At 44.1% G+C, this 14609-nt stretch overlaps 1 protein-coding gene across 2 annotated transcripts in view; it reads left to right on the top strand.

Annotated features, from left to right (window-relative positions):
• The window catches only part of LOC119457421 (ornithine aminotransferase, mitochondrial-like), a 56539-nt gene that overhangs the window by 7810 nt on the left and 34120 nt on the right, over positions 1–14609 (top strand). For both annotated transcript variants that reach the window (XM_037718987.2, XM_037718985.2), the window contains exons 3-4: positions 3088–3312; positions 10983–11206. In XM_037718987.2, coding sequence (XP_037574915.1) covers positions 3088–3312; positions 10983–11206 — 449 coding nt within the window. The remainder of the gene's footprint in view (positions 1–3087; positions 3313–10982; positions 11207–14609) is intronic.

The raw sequence follows: 14609 nt of genomic DNA, 5'->3' as shown, positions 1-14609 counted from the left end.
AATATAGCCATATTTATTTGCAGTTTTATCTCTGTAAACATTTTCACATTCGACTACAGCAATCCTTTTTTGCACAACCCGTAGGAACAGCAAAAAAAAAATGTCCGTGCCACCGTGGCGGTTCACCCTTGACCTCAACAACAGCGACATCATGCTTGCATACAAAACACTTTTTTGGCTGGCCCCGGAAGCTCTCAAGTTCCAGCAAATCGCTGCAGAGGGCAAAATCACGATGCTTTTATTTATATGACTTATAGTACTAAGTTATGATATTTAGTTATTTACAGTAATATTAACTACGAACTCTGCGTTTAGCTGTCGTGAGCGCAAAATAATGTTCAGCATCATCGACCTCTCAAGTGACCTCTGCCTAAGGTGTAGAAAAAAGTTCAGCTGTCCAGCGGTCTGGGACGGTGACGCTCCTACCGCTTCTTTTTTTATGGGCCAAAACCAGCCTTTCGCGCTATGATATCTTTCGTTATTTGTCTCATTGTCCTGTGATGTTTTCTCATTTTTTTTCCCTTTTTTTTATTTATCTTGGCAGGGTTAGCTAGTACACGCTCCATATAGTGTACATTTACATCAACCTGGCCGCCATCTTAGGTCTCTAGCATGCCAAGAACATGCATTAAAAAAAATGTTGCAGTTTCGCCCACAAGGCGAAGCATCAATTGCGATGGAAAATTAGTAGAGAGCTATACGGAGTAGGGATAGTAGTTTTATCGGCTGCATAAACTGGGGCACATTCGCTTACTCACTAAATTACTAACAAGCGTGGTGTCAGCGCGCACAAGCAAACATGAATAGATCACACTCGATGACCGCAGACAACCACTGTCCAAACGCTGGCGTGAACGAGCGCGGCCGCCGCAGGGAGCAAAGGTTCGTGCGATCTATCGCTTCAACGGAAACTGAGCGGCTAAAGCACACCGCATACAAAGGTCAGAGCCCTCTGGAGATCGCTTTCAAGATACGGTGTGCGTGACAGCCCGCACCGGCGTAAAGTGCGCAGTTTGCAGAGTAGAAGTCGCCCCCCCCCCCCCCCCTCCCGCGCTGCCTTCCCGGTTTCCTCCTTTCGCGTGGGAGATTGCGTCGCTAGTTCCCCTTGTGCCCGGTTTGCAATATAGGCATTTGGTGCTGCAGCACAGCGTTGCTCCTCCCTTCCTCCCTCCCATACCCCCACGGCCTTTCGCGCGACGGAGGAAGTCGTGTTTGCTCTCCACCGTGCGTTCGCTGTCCATGAAAGCGCGCGTCCCCCGTGCGCTTTCACTAGCACATAGGGCGCGCGGCGACGATTTTATCGCCCTTAGACTTTATACGAAACATCACAGCAGTGACGGCGACGCCAATGGCAGAAATTCGCTTGAAGTGTCCATATAGTTGCTATTGCAATAAAAAGTGAGGGACAACAGATGCCACTCACTGTCTAAATTGGTGTAAGAGAAGCTTTAAAAGATTACTGCGCAAAACGCACACCAGTGTAAGTAGCGCGCAGTCATTTTCGGCGATGACCACGTCCCGAACGTAACTCGCTCAAAATGGTAAAAGCCGCACTGCTCACAAAGAGCAAAGGTAAACAACAAATTTAAAACAGTGGTAATCCTGTGAAAACCGGTTGCTGTCAAAAAGCAAAATATATTGATGTGCTAATAATAATAATTGCTGGGGGTTTACGTGCCAAAACCACGATATGATTTGGAGGCATGACACAGTGGGGGACTCCAGATTAATTTTGACCATCTGGGGTTCTTTAACGTGCACCTAAATCTAAGTACACGGGTGTTCCTGCATTTTGCCTCGATCGAAATGCGGCCGCCACGGCCGGGAATCAAACCCGCGTCCTCGAGCCAGCAGCGTGATACCGCACCTGCTAACACGGTGGGTAATGGTCACGTGACGTAGTGCACTGATGTCATCGTGGCAAACATGTTTTGATATTAGCACAATGAGTAGCGTGAGAAACGTGGAGCAGAGAGAAACGTGTAGAAATGTGAACACACTGGAGCGTATCTTCTACCTGTGCTTCCCTTCTTTCATGTCGGCGCCACGATCTCCCGACCCTATTTTGTTGCTCTCTCTTTCTGAGCATAGCCATGTTAGTACAGTGTACTATGAAAAACCCTCTCCTCCCAGGCTCATCTTGATGCCCAGAGATCGGGTGTCTGACGGTGAAGCGGGGTGTAAATTTAAGTGCATTTAAGATTAAAGCCACCGGCTCGGACAAGGGCGCAGACGGGGGGGGGGGGAAGGGGGGGGGGGCATTTCGCGCATGCACACACGCACAGCCGCGCTGCATGCTCAGCCAGCTAAAACATAGCCTTCGAGATTTCTTTCTACTCGATCAGAGCCACCTCTGGAGTGTGGATTAGGGCGCCACTTATAGGCCAAACAAAGCCAAGTCGCAGATTTTAAGTAGCCCAAATATAGCCACATGACCGACTCATCCAAATCGACGCCACAAATTTTTTTCTGTAGCCCAATTTGGCTATATATAGCCAAACCTGGCAACACTGAATTTACAATGACGTTCCAGTTACTTTTGTGGTTCAATGCATGAAATGGCTTTTTGTTACAAAAGTAAGCGGCACTACAGTGCATTTTTACGACAAGTTCTAAGGTGCATATCTCGAAACTGTGCCATCCTCAGAATTTGTTCCAAGTGGATGAGCTTTGAGAACTCACCCGCGTCAATTTGTATATTGCAATATGTGCCCTAAAGTAATTTATTGAGCACTTAAATAGTAGATTTTTGTTAATTAGTTAATTATAGATCTTTATTTACTGTGCAAGTAATGTCCACTCCTTCGAGCAGTCTAGTTCTAGGATTAGAATTTCACAATCTGCTACAGGCAATTTTTATAAATTCATGTATAGCATTAAAAAAAAAAAAATTGTAACTACATGTATAACTGAAGAATATGACTACCCGAGTATCTCATGTTTCAATTTATTTAAAGTACTCAAGAAGAGTGGACTAAGCAGTCTAATAAGTTCATTGGACAGGATAATTTGCTAAAGGGAAAGGGTGTGATAAATTATTTTTGCACATGGCATTCTACATGTTTAATTTTTTTGTGTACCATACAGGTGTCCACGTGTGGGATGTTGATGGCCGTGTTTACTTTGATTTCCTGAGTGCATACAGTGCGGTGAACCAAGGCCACTGCCACCCTAAAATTGTGAAGGCTCTGAAAGAGCAAGCGGAGCTGTTGACTCTCACCTCGCGAGCATTCTACAACACTGCTCTGGGAGAGCTGGCTGAGCGACTGACAAACATGTTTGGTTATGACAAAGTGCTGCCTATGAACACTGGTACGTACTATCTGATGATTGCACAAATTAAAAAAGCTTTCAACCACTAGCAGCTCAAAAATACTGGACGCTACTGGGCATTCTTTAGTTAATGCATCCCTACTAAAGGTGCTAAAATCGATGAAGTATTGTGGAGTGTTAAAGTGATAGAACATAGCAGTTTCCACTGCATTCTCCCTGTGATGCATGGCCTTGAACTGCACTCCTTTGTCTATCTGTTGACACAGAAAGGTGTTGACACACACTTGTTGCCGTTGACAAGTTCCCACAGCTATGTAAAGCTTCCCTGCACACTGAATAGTGGAAATCAATTCTGCAGCTGTCATGGTCAATGAATTAAGGCTTGGATTCTGTGCAACACCAGTTGCTCCAAGTGCAAGGCAGGCAGATGCACACATGGCCATTGCCTGCCGTTGCCACACATTGGTTTGCCGTAGCTGCACTTTATCTCTTCGTTTTCATATGAAAAGTGTGCTGGTGAGAATGTGCACTCATTTTGGAGCATCTCACGTGTAACACAGAGATGCGAGTTTGGTCTCCACAAGTTATCTTTTCATCCACTTTCATTCCCTTTACCTTGTTATTGTTACAGTTTAATTAAACATAACATATCTTCCCGCATGCTTTATCTGGTTTCATTGTCTGTTAGTTTGTATAGTTGTGAAAAAGGAAAAAGTCGAGCTCCTTGGCTCTATTCTTCTCACACACTCCTTTTGAAGGGGTCCCTGCAGGAAAGACTGTGTGCTACAAGACGCTTTACCGTTTCTAATGTCTCCCCTGTGGATTACTTGTGCCACCACCACTGCTTATAGTGATCAATAGTGGTGGAACAAGGGATAGGTCTCAGGCTGGAGCCAAGGTTTCAAAAAAGGGACTTGTATTTGCCATTTCTTTATCAGCTCTCGAAAAAGGCAGCTGATGGGTGGAGTAGTGTAAGATATCACTTAATTCGGATTCTGGTGAATACTGTCAAAAATTGGATAACTTTGTGAAAGAAGGATGACTGATTGGCTGAAGGCTGAAACTGCCAGTGATAACACCACTACCTGTGATTGATGGCTATGCAGGGCTTTGTGTCCTTCCTTTGTGCCCTGTCTAACATGCAGGGGCATCGTGGTGAAAAATTGTGGGGATTTATGCTATGAAAAATCTCCTATCAACACGAACACAGGAATACATGGTCTTTGCGTGATGCTCAGCCCACTGATTTGTTACACAAAAGTGCACATTGTTGCAGATCGCGAGAACATTTACACACTTGATGAAATCGGGAGAAGACAATTTCAAGACATAACACAGACTCACCAGACCATTCTTCAGCATGCCCTCATGTGGCCTGCACTTTTGTACAGTATGCAGGATCCCTGTTGCATGTCTGCTACGCAGCTAGTTTTTGGCCCAGCTAATTAGCTGTGGCTGTATTAGGTGTTAAATGAAATTTCAGCATGAGCCTGGTTTATTATCGCTCATCTAATGCAAAGTGAAAACTTGTGGTGCTGCAAGAAGGCCTGTGACCATTATTTTAAATGAGTGACAGGTTTGCAGAATTGCTTCCTTATATAATGAACCAATGAGCCAAAGTGAATGGACAGTTGTAATATTGTCCTGTTAGAGCCCCGTAGAATAGAAAGCCAGGAGTCCGCTACCAATGTGGAAATTTTAGGACCATCGGGGATGGTTGCTACCATCCTTGGCTCTTTGTCCGAACATGTCAGCTTAGACACATTCTTTGTGCAGAAAATTAGAAAGAAGTGATGTACTTCTCTAAATACTATAGCTACCATATATACTCGTGTAAGGGCCACACTTATTTCCCGTGATTTTGACAGGGTGCGGCTCTTACACAACTCAGGCCTATATGCTTCTGCAAAGACCTCGTACTGTTGCCGTGACTTTTGTAACTAACAGTGTAAACAGTGCCAAGTGATATACATACTTTATTTATGGATGTTCGCCATCACTTTCGCTCTCGCTGCTACTTGACAAGTCTGTCTCACGGGCGCCTTCCCAGAGGTAGTCATCTTCCGTACCATTCATGCGATTCGGGATTTGCAAGGGGAATGTCCATGTGGCGGGCGATGGCAATGGCTTTCACGCCAGTCATCTCCGTCGACACTGAATAGTCGTTTTTTCGCATACTCGGGACATACTCCACAAGTTCCTTTGCGAGTTCTGGAAACATGCATGGCTTCCCGTGGAATGCTTTCCGGTTTCGGTTTGTTCCAGCGAGCTGGCCTTTTTAGTTGCACGATCGACGCAGACACTTCTCGTTCACATCAAATTGGCGTCCAGCGGCCGCTTGCCCTGTTCTTTAGCGTAAGCCACGACTTTCAGCTTGAAGGCCGCGATGTACACAATCAAATCCTTGCCCATCGTCACCAAGCAACATAGGCCGCGATCCATTGAACAACTCGGCACTCCGCAACCACGACCACACGATACACCGCCTACCACTGCAACACTAGCAACACCACACAAAGAAAACATGGCTTCGAGCGAACGATTGCAAACATGGGATTATGATGGGATTACGGCCACTTTCGCCATCTAGTAGTGATTCATGAAGCTTAACTTGTGCTGGTGCACGCACGAATTTGCGCGTTTGGCAGCTAAAATGTTTTTTTTTTTTTTCAAAATTTCGGCTCCTAAGTTGAAGGTGCGGCCCTTACACGAGTATTTACGGTAATGTATTTGGCACGTTTTGTGTGCCTTGTCTAAACAAACTTTATTTTTGCTTTCATTCAAGTTCCATTGTAAATGTTTCCACTGTGTAACCTTGAGTTCATTATTCAGTTAGTATGTGTGGAAGGTTTGTAAGTTGTACGCAGTACTATTACAAAAGAGTCAAAGCCATTTGGCCATTGCCAGCAGCAGCCAGCTGGCCATACTTTGTTTTTGATAAAGTGTGCATAGAAGCAAATTGTGTCAGAAGCTCTGCTTTTCATTTTATGTGCATATAAATTGCAATAAAATGTGATAAGAAATGCATTTCATTATTTGTCGCATAAAATTGGGGCAGTTGTTTTGTATTGCTATAATCTTGATCAGTTATGCGAGAAATGGTGGCGTATAGTCAAACGTAAACGAAAATCTTTTCTACTGCCTGATGCTCTCTCACAAAAACTTTTGAGAGCACCTTAGAAATGCCTTTTGGTATGGATAGAATTGTCAATGAAGGTCAGTTGCTTTCCTATTTTATTTTTAGTACCTGCAAGGTCAGAGAGAGTGGTTACGCAAGACATAACCTATGTTGCAGAACAAACCAAACTAGAAATGAATACAACCATAATGAATGAAACACAAGACAAGCTGTGTAATTATACAATATATAAAAATGTAGAAAGTGCATTAGTACAAGTCACAAACAAACAAAATTGGGGCAGAAACCATCTCGCGATGAATTGCGTGTTAATCAATTAGCTTTGAAGCAATGAAGCAACAAACTATGGCCAAATTCTTCACTTCGGTGTAGGTGACTTCTTCAATTTTCTGTTACCGACATCTTCACTTGCCTCTTGTTCTGCTTGTCGGTGTGGGCACCTAGCCAGTGGCTCATACCCATTCTGGAGGAGGAGGAAACAACTTTAGTCAATCCGTCTTAGTGAGGGGCGGCTACCAGGTGATGTCTTACAGCCACCTCCTCGACTCTTTTGATAGCCGCCAGTTGAACCTCCAGGCTCGGGTCCCGGAGTATTGCTTCCCACGCTTCAGGCGAGGCAGCGGCCAGGAGATCTGGTGGGGGTATTCCCTGCAGGTCCTAGCGAATATGATTGAAAGAGGCTCTGGACCCACATAATGATCAGTGTGGGTCTATCGAGTCAGGTTAAAGGTGTGTGTATATTTGTGGCTGGGAAAGGAGTGCGTTTAGAGTCGGCACCAGGTGGCTTTGTGTCCCTTGGTGAGCTTGGGGATAAGGTGGGGGTTTTGTCTGTCTTGCGAGGCAGTAGTGTTGTGCAACATCGTGGTATGTGGTCAGTGGCTCGCTGACCAGCTCCCCCAGGTCAGACGGGAACCACCGCTCGGTTGACGAATCCTCGAGCACATTATGGGGCCGCCTCGTTCCCTGGGTTCCCTGCGTGAGCCAGGACCCATATCAATTCAATTGGGTTGGCTTCTTCAGTATCTTATTGTTTGGTGCAGAGTAGGGGGTGCAGTATTTGCAGCGTGGTTGGGGCCACGATTCCATGTGCAAAATTGGATATCAACGACTCAAAGACCCATTCTGGAGGATTGGCCAAGAATGTTCATATTCCTAGTGGCACATGCCCAGTTGCACATACCTGATGGCCCAAGTTGTCTATTCCCATTTTGGCTACTCGGGCACATATCCAATGGCCCAAATTAGCAAGAAAGAGGTTAGATACGGATGGACAGACCAAAAAATTCTTGCAGAACCCATCTCAACATGGATGTCGACGTTAACGCGATTAGCAGTGTACCAATATAGCGACACACTGTAGTACCACCGTCGAAATGCATCATGTATGAGGCGTGTATGCAGTCTGGCTCCTCTCACGCTTGTTCTCCGGACACATTGTGCCATCCGCGGTATCACCGGCACGTGTGTGCATATATATATATATATATATATATAGAAACACACAGAGATGGCACTATCAACCAAGAGAGGCTTTAATGACACGGGGACGAGACTAGGACAACGTACACGATAACACACACAATTCACTTCTTAGTTGTCTGTTGCTTACATACAGCGTCACTGTAGGATGACATTTAATTGCGTGTCGGTATTACACACTCACGGCACGAGGAGTTGCAGTGATGAATCTAGCAGCGGGTGGCGCAGGACGAGCCACTCGCGTGACAGCTGGGTCGGGATGTCTGCCCACCACAGGGTAGACCGTTCAGAAGACTCGGCTGCACCGGAACACGCCGGCGTCAGATGCTCGCACAGCAGTAGAGCAGGCCGGATCAGGCACAGGGACAGCCCGACCTGTTCTTCCAGCTCACTCAGGAACACCGGCCTAGGGTAGATGGAATGCTCAGCTTGTTAGGCACGAAGGCTCAGACCAGGCACAGGGACAGCCCGGCCGGCTCTCCCAGCTCACCCAGGAACAGCGGCCTTGGGTAGATGGACTGCTCGGCTCGTTAAGGACAAAAGCCCAGACCAGGCAGCTTAGGCTGGTGACATGGCTGCCCCTTCAGCGCCAGGCACCGGCTCTTCCTCGTCCATCGCGCACCACAACAGTCACGCACATTCGGCCGCGCAATTCAAACAGTCTAAACTCCTATCACAGCGTCAGAGAAATTCATTGAAGAGCGGCACATATCCTGTTGCACATACCGAGTGACCTAAGTTGATATGAGGGGGGTTCATTCAAGTTAAGCACTTACCCAGTTGCACATTTTTACCAGTTGCCAAGTTGGCATCAAGAGGTTAATTGAACAGCAGATTATACCCAGTGCCACATACTCAGTGACCCAAGTTTTCCCGACTGTTGTTTCTGAACCCTGCTCTCTCAGCACAGCAGCTCGATGTGCTACCCAGTGACCCAAGTTGATGGGAAAGCGGTGAAAAACATAGATAGGTAGACAGATAGACAGCCCCCTGAAAGTGCATCGATCAAGTACTTTAAGAATGCTAATCGCATTAAAGACCTGTTTCCTTTTCATACAATGTTAGTTAATATGTTCATAAGTATGTCATAATTTTCACTGGCAGCTAGTAATGTGAGAAGGCGATTCCACTTGTTTGATGTTTGTGGCAGACACAGATGTGAGAAGAGTGGACCACAGATGCATTGTACACAGATGCATGGGAAGTACAGGCACAGTGATGCTTTACCTTGTGTTTAGAGCTCCGAGTCCAGCGAGTGATTGATCGTTAGTGGCTTAGTAACTTTTTAGTTAATATTATGAGCACCATGTGCTAGTATATTTTATTGCTGTAGCTCAATGCTGCCAACTTCTGAAGCCAGCATTTCTCTAACTCAGATAGAAAAATTTCCTAGATTTTCCTAGATTTTTGCAAAATTTGGTTTAGTTTGTCAATATAGTTTCTGTAACAATAAAACTTTGCTTGGTGCAGATAGATTAAAGATATTAGTTTTAATTTATTTCTAAACTCATTTTAAGATATTCACATAATGATGTCACTGGACTCGAGTGGAAATGATGTCGCAGTGCAAGTTATGCTAACACAGCCACCTGCTTGAAGCCATATTCACAAAAGAAGACGTCAGTACGTACATACTTTATTGTTGGCCCAAGTTGTTTGCACCTAGACCAAAGTGCCAAGACTACACGGACCTTATTCGAATTGTAAGGACGAGGGACGTCGGACCTCCCTTATAAACTGTAACAGTGTCAAAACAGCGCGCCACTTTACGACACCAATCTGAAAGATGTGAATGTTTTTAATGTCGTGCACTGACATAGCTGACATAGCACCACCACAGTTATGTGTCATTTGTGGCAAAGCACATAGATAAGCAGCTAACTTTTATCTTTCCTCCAAAGCAAAACTCACTCAAGCACATGACTACTAAGACTGCGTCCATGGTTGCTCTGCCTATGGGCGATTCCCTGTAAATTTTAGTATACGCATGTGTAATCCGCTGTTGAGTGCCACAACCACACTTTCGTGCTCAGCGCTAGGTATATGTGTCGGCTTATACCCAGATTTGCCCGTGCTGCTTTGTTTGGTGTTCCAGCATGCGTTTGTTTTGCCAGTTCCAGATAAGTAGTTCATTCAAAGTACACAGACATGGACAGCTCAACTTGAGGTTCGAACGGGAAAATTGCAGTAGCAGTACTTCGTTAAAGGGCTCAAGGCATCCACACTCGTTTATTGGGCAAAATGCATTCACTGCGTTGCTGTATGATCAAAAGTCATAGTGCGGGTGTTAGTTTGAATGTAATCTGCAAGTGACTAAAATAAGAACACGCTGTCAAGTCAGCAGTTTCATTGTTTCAATGTATTTGTGTGAAATTTTCCTAGATTTAGACTAATGTCCCTGTTTCCCCCAAAAATGAATAAAATCCCTAGGCCTAAGGAAATTTTCCTAGAGATGGCAGCACTGCTGTAGCTTCACTTTGGCAGAGTCAGTCCACGCAAATGGTCATGTCAGTTTACTTAACTTCTGCTGATGAAGCCAGTAATGAGGTGGCCTCCAATTGGCTAGAGTATATTTGCGCTGTCTTGTGTTGTTCACATTATTTGCACAGTTTTCCTTGAAAGTACAGCTGGTTGTTTAGGCAAAATAATCGTTGACTGTAAGACCATCCAGAGTATGCACATGACAAGTAGAGTACTACTGTAAATAGTTCGTTGAGACAGTGTTACTGACATAGTAGCACATCCTGCACAAAGCTATAAGTGCTCTACTGAGCTGTATATCAGCATATAAACTGCAGTGGTTACAGTCCTATCAGAGTGCAAATGTTATTAACCGCGTAGCACACTTAGACTGCTTATATCTCAAATCGACAACATTGCAAAATTTGGTATGTAAACTTTTGATTTCAGTTTTATAATCTGTTTTGGGAATGCATGAATAATCTAGAATGCGCCATGATTGGCTCCAGAGGGGCAGTAGGAAAATGGCCATGTCGTAAATGTTCATTACTTCAGCCCCATACATCAGCAGTGTTATGCTATTTATGTCTGTGGGATTTTGCTTACATGCTATCAAACTCGTGTCATGCAGGTGTGGAGGCCGCAGAAACTGCCTGCAAGCTTGCTCGCCGGTGGGGGTACGATGTGAAGGGCATCCCCGCCAACAAGGCTAAAATTGTGTTTGCCGAGAACAACTTTTGGGGTCGTAGTATTGCAGCTGTCTCAGCCTCAACGGATCCATCAAGCTACGCAGGCTTTGGACCATTCGTGCCAGGATTTGAGATTATACCATACGATGATTTGCCAGCATTGGAGGTAGGCAGCTTTGGGTTCAGTATCAGTCACTTATTTTCTTTCCTCCTAGAACCTGCACTGACACACATGAACATGCTTCTGGGCAGTCATTTCTACCTTGCAGATTAGTGTGACTATTTGTTCTAATTTGTGATTAGTTTCACCATAGGCGGAAAGTTTTGATTTTTCCGGGGGGGGGGGGGGGGCTGGGGCCCGACCAGCTTTCCGAAACCTACCCATATATATATATATGTATATGTATATATATATATACCCTTTGCTAAGAATTTTCTATTTCTAGCTTTATGGCGAAAGCAATTAAATCGACTCTTCAGGCAAATTGTCGCGGTTGTCGTCGCCGTGATCTTCCGCATTAAATCCAAAAGCCATATACATGAGCGGCCCATACCCTGTGGGTGCGGGAAAAAGCACGTAACAGTGAGCCGAAAAGGTTGGCGGCTTGGTGGGCATTATTTCCAACGCGCTCAATATTCGGGTTAGTTGTAGGTCACGTGATCAAACGCGAATGGGAAGGAGAGCACGCATCTTCTCCTCTAGCCCTGCCATAGCTGTGAATGACTGTGCGCGGCTGACGCTTCTGGGGCCCGCGTGCCATATCTGATTGTTGGTAATCATTGGTGGGTACAATGATAAAGGGCGAGCAGGGATGGCTGCTAACTTAATGCGCGCTGTCTTCATTGCCGGGCTGTCTTTCTGCACCCCTAGTGTTGCAGAGTTAAGAGACAGAGGTCATCGCAGATCACTCACAGAGGCCGTCAGAAGGGGACATAAAAATAGGCAGATAATGATGATGAATCTAATTTTCAGAGTTGCGGTGAATCGCGCGGCTGTACGAACCGTTCGCCTCCGCTGCCAGCGTTCTTCACAATGCCTGCGTTGTGAAAACGACTGCTCGAGGTCATCCAGTGAGGTATTTACAGGTTTACATGGTCTGGGCTTACTATTTATTTATTTCATCATTCATCATTAGTACAGAAGGAGGTCCCGGAGTTACAAGAACTGTCAGGGGGACCTCCTATTAGTAATTTAACAATGCAATAATTAATACATTATGGCAACATAACAGCAACAGACATAAGAATACACAATCAAATACAATCATAATCAAATACAAGAAAGGTGCTTACAATAATTGAAGTTCAAAATATAGGCAAATTAAATACAGCGTATGAATAGATAAATAAATTGACACGTTATGAAAACATAGGAATGACACATATCAAAGAACACGAGGTTAATTTAACAGATAATTAGAAACAAATATATGCTCACAATACGCAAAGTACAAGTGTTATATAGACTATGTGACAAAAAAAATATAAAACAACTAAAGAGAAGGAGAAAAAAAAAGAAGGCAAAGGAAGATACAGAATAAAAATAAATAAAAGCAATCAATACATTAGATAAATACAAAACATTGAAAACTGGAAAATAATTCTGTATACAATATAGACTCATAGTAATGAGTCTGTGGCCAGTAGTGTCGTTAGTAAATATTTCTTCGTATCTCTCTTGAATGTTAATGTTGTGCGGCAGGCTTTAATATGGGGGGGTAGTTTGTTCCAGTATTTAATGGCCGTAAAAAGAGCAGTAAACATTCCATAATTAGTGTTTATTCGAGGGAGTAAAAAATTGTTGTTAGCGGAAAATCTCGTTTTGTTAGTGTTGGTAAGAGCAGGCCTATTAAATGTATCTATTAAATGGCCTATTAAATGTCCACTATGTCCACTATATATATGCTTACTATTTAAATTTTAGGTGAATGTTTACTACAATTTATATGGCCACTATAACTCGTGTTAGGGCTACACTTTTCTATCGCAATTTTGACGAGCTTTTCATGGGACCGGGCCATTTGATCTAATTTTTCCAACTACGAGTATGAAATCCGCCGTAAACCTCCGCGATCGACTCCTCTCGGCATCCAGTAGCGATGCGCGAAAGTATGCTGCGTGCGACAATTTGCTGTTGAGCCCGATCAGAATCAGCGCACGGAAACGCGATTGCTTCTCGATTGGATGTCTTTTTTAAAAATATTGGCTGTCAAGTTATGGGTGCGATACTTACACGGATTTACACGGTAAGAAGCTTCCTTCGTGTAATTGTCTTCTACTTCGCTATCAGTAATACTGCTTCGCCTTCCCGGCCAAACTGCACTCCTTTTTATTTTTTCAAGTCCGAGTATAAGCGCTGCTGCGCATGACTTCTAGACTTCTATTTATTCTGATTTTGAGTGAATCCTGCGTGACATCATTTCGGTTACTGAGTGAATTCTATATACAAGGTGTTTCAGCGAACAGTTTCCAAAATTTTTAAATGTGGCCTGTGGCAGATAGTACAATTCTAGTTCATAAGCTCGTCTACTCGAAGAGGCGGGCATTACTTGCACAAAAAATTGAAATGCATGATTGACTAATTAACAAAATGAACCAATTAGGTTTTTAGCGAATTACCTTGTGTCCCATGTTGCAATTTAGAAATTCTAGCCGTGGAGTGCGGATCCACTTGGAACTAATTCTCAGGGTGACACCAGTGTCGAGATATTAGTTCTCTAACTTTGCGGAGAAATACATTGGCGTGCCAGTCACTTTTTCAACAAAACGTAGTTGTATGCATCAAAGCACAAAAGTATGAAAAGAACAAATTATGGGATTTTACGTGCCAAAACCACGATCTGATTATGAGGCACACCATAGTGGAGGACTCTGGAATAATTTAGACCACCTGGGGTTCTTTAACGTGCACCTCAATCTAAGTATATGGGTGTTCTAGCATTTCGCCCCATCGAAATGCAGCCGCCATGGCCATGATTTGATCCCGCGACCTCATGCTTAGCAGTCCAACACCATAGCCACTAAACAACCACGGCGGGTAAGCGCAAAAGTAACTGGAACGCCAATGTATTTCTCTGAAACGTTCGGGAATTAATATCTCGAAACTGGTGCAATCCTGAGAATTAGTTCCTAGTGCATCCGCCTTGCGAATTCCACGGCTAGAATTTGTAACTTGCAACACGGGCCATAAGTTAATATGTTGAAAACCTAATGGATGATTTTTTAATTATTCAATTATGCGTTTAAATTTTTTGTGCAAGTAATGTCCACTTCATCGAGTAGACCAGCTCATGAACTAGAATTGTGCTATCTGCCACAGGCAACCTTTAAAAATTTTTTTAATGTGTTTGCTGAAACACCCCTTATTCGCCTCTGCATGCAAGAGGCGATGTTTCCATCCCTAATGCGTAAATGTTGTAAATAATTAGAAGAGCTTTTTTTTCTTTTATTTTGTCGCCAGTCATTAGCATTGCCTACTGGAAAGAGGATCAATATTGAGACACATATCACTCACGTGCTTTTCACACGCCGTTGATAAAAGACTCTGCCGAAGGGGTCACTGAAGTTTG

The sequence above is a fragment of the Dermacentor silvarum genome, chromosome 1, assembly GCF_013339745.2.
Source record: "Dermacentor silvarum isolate Dsil-2018 chromosome 1, BIME_Dsil_1.4, whole genome shotgun sequence".
Classification (NCBI taxonomy): domain Eukaryota; kingdom Metazoa; phylum Arthropoda; class Arachnida; order Ixodida; family Ixodidae; genus Dermacentor; species Dermacentor silvarum.
The sequence above is the reverse complement of the archived record's forward strand: the minus strand, read 5'-3'. Positions and strand labels throughout refer to the sequence as shown.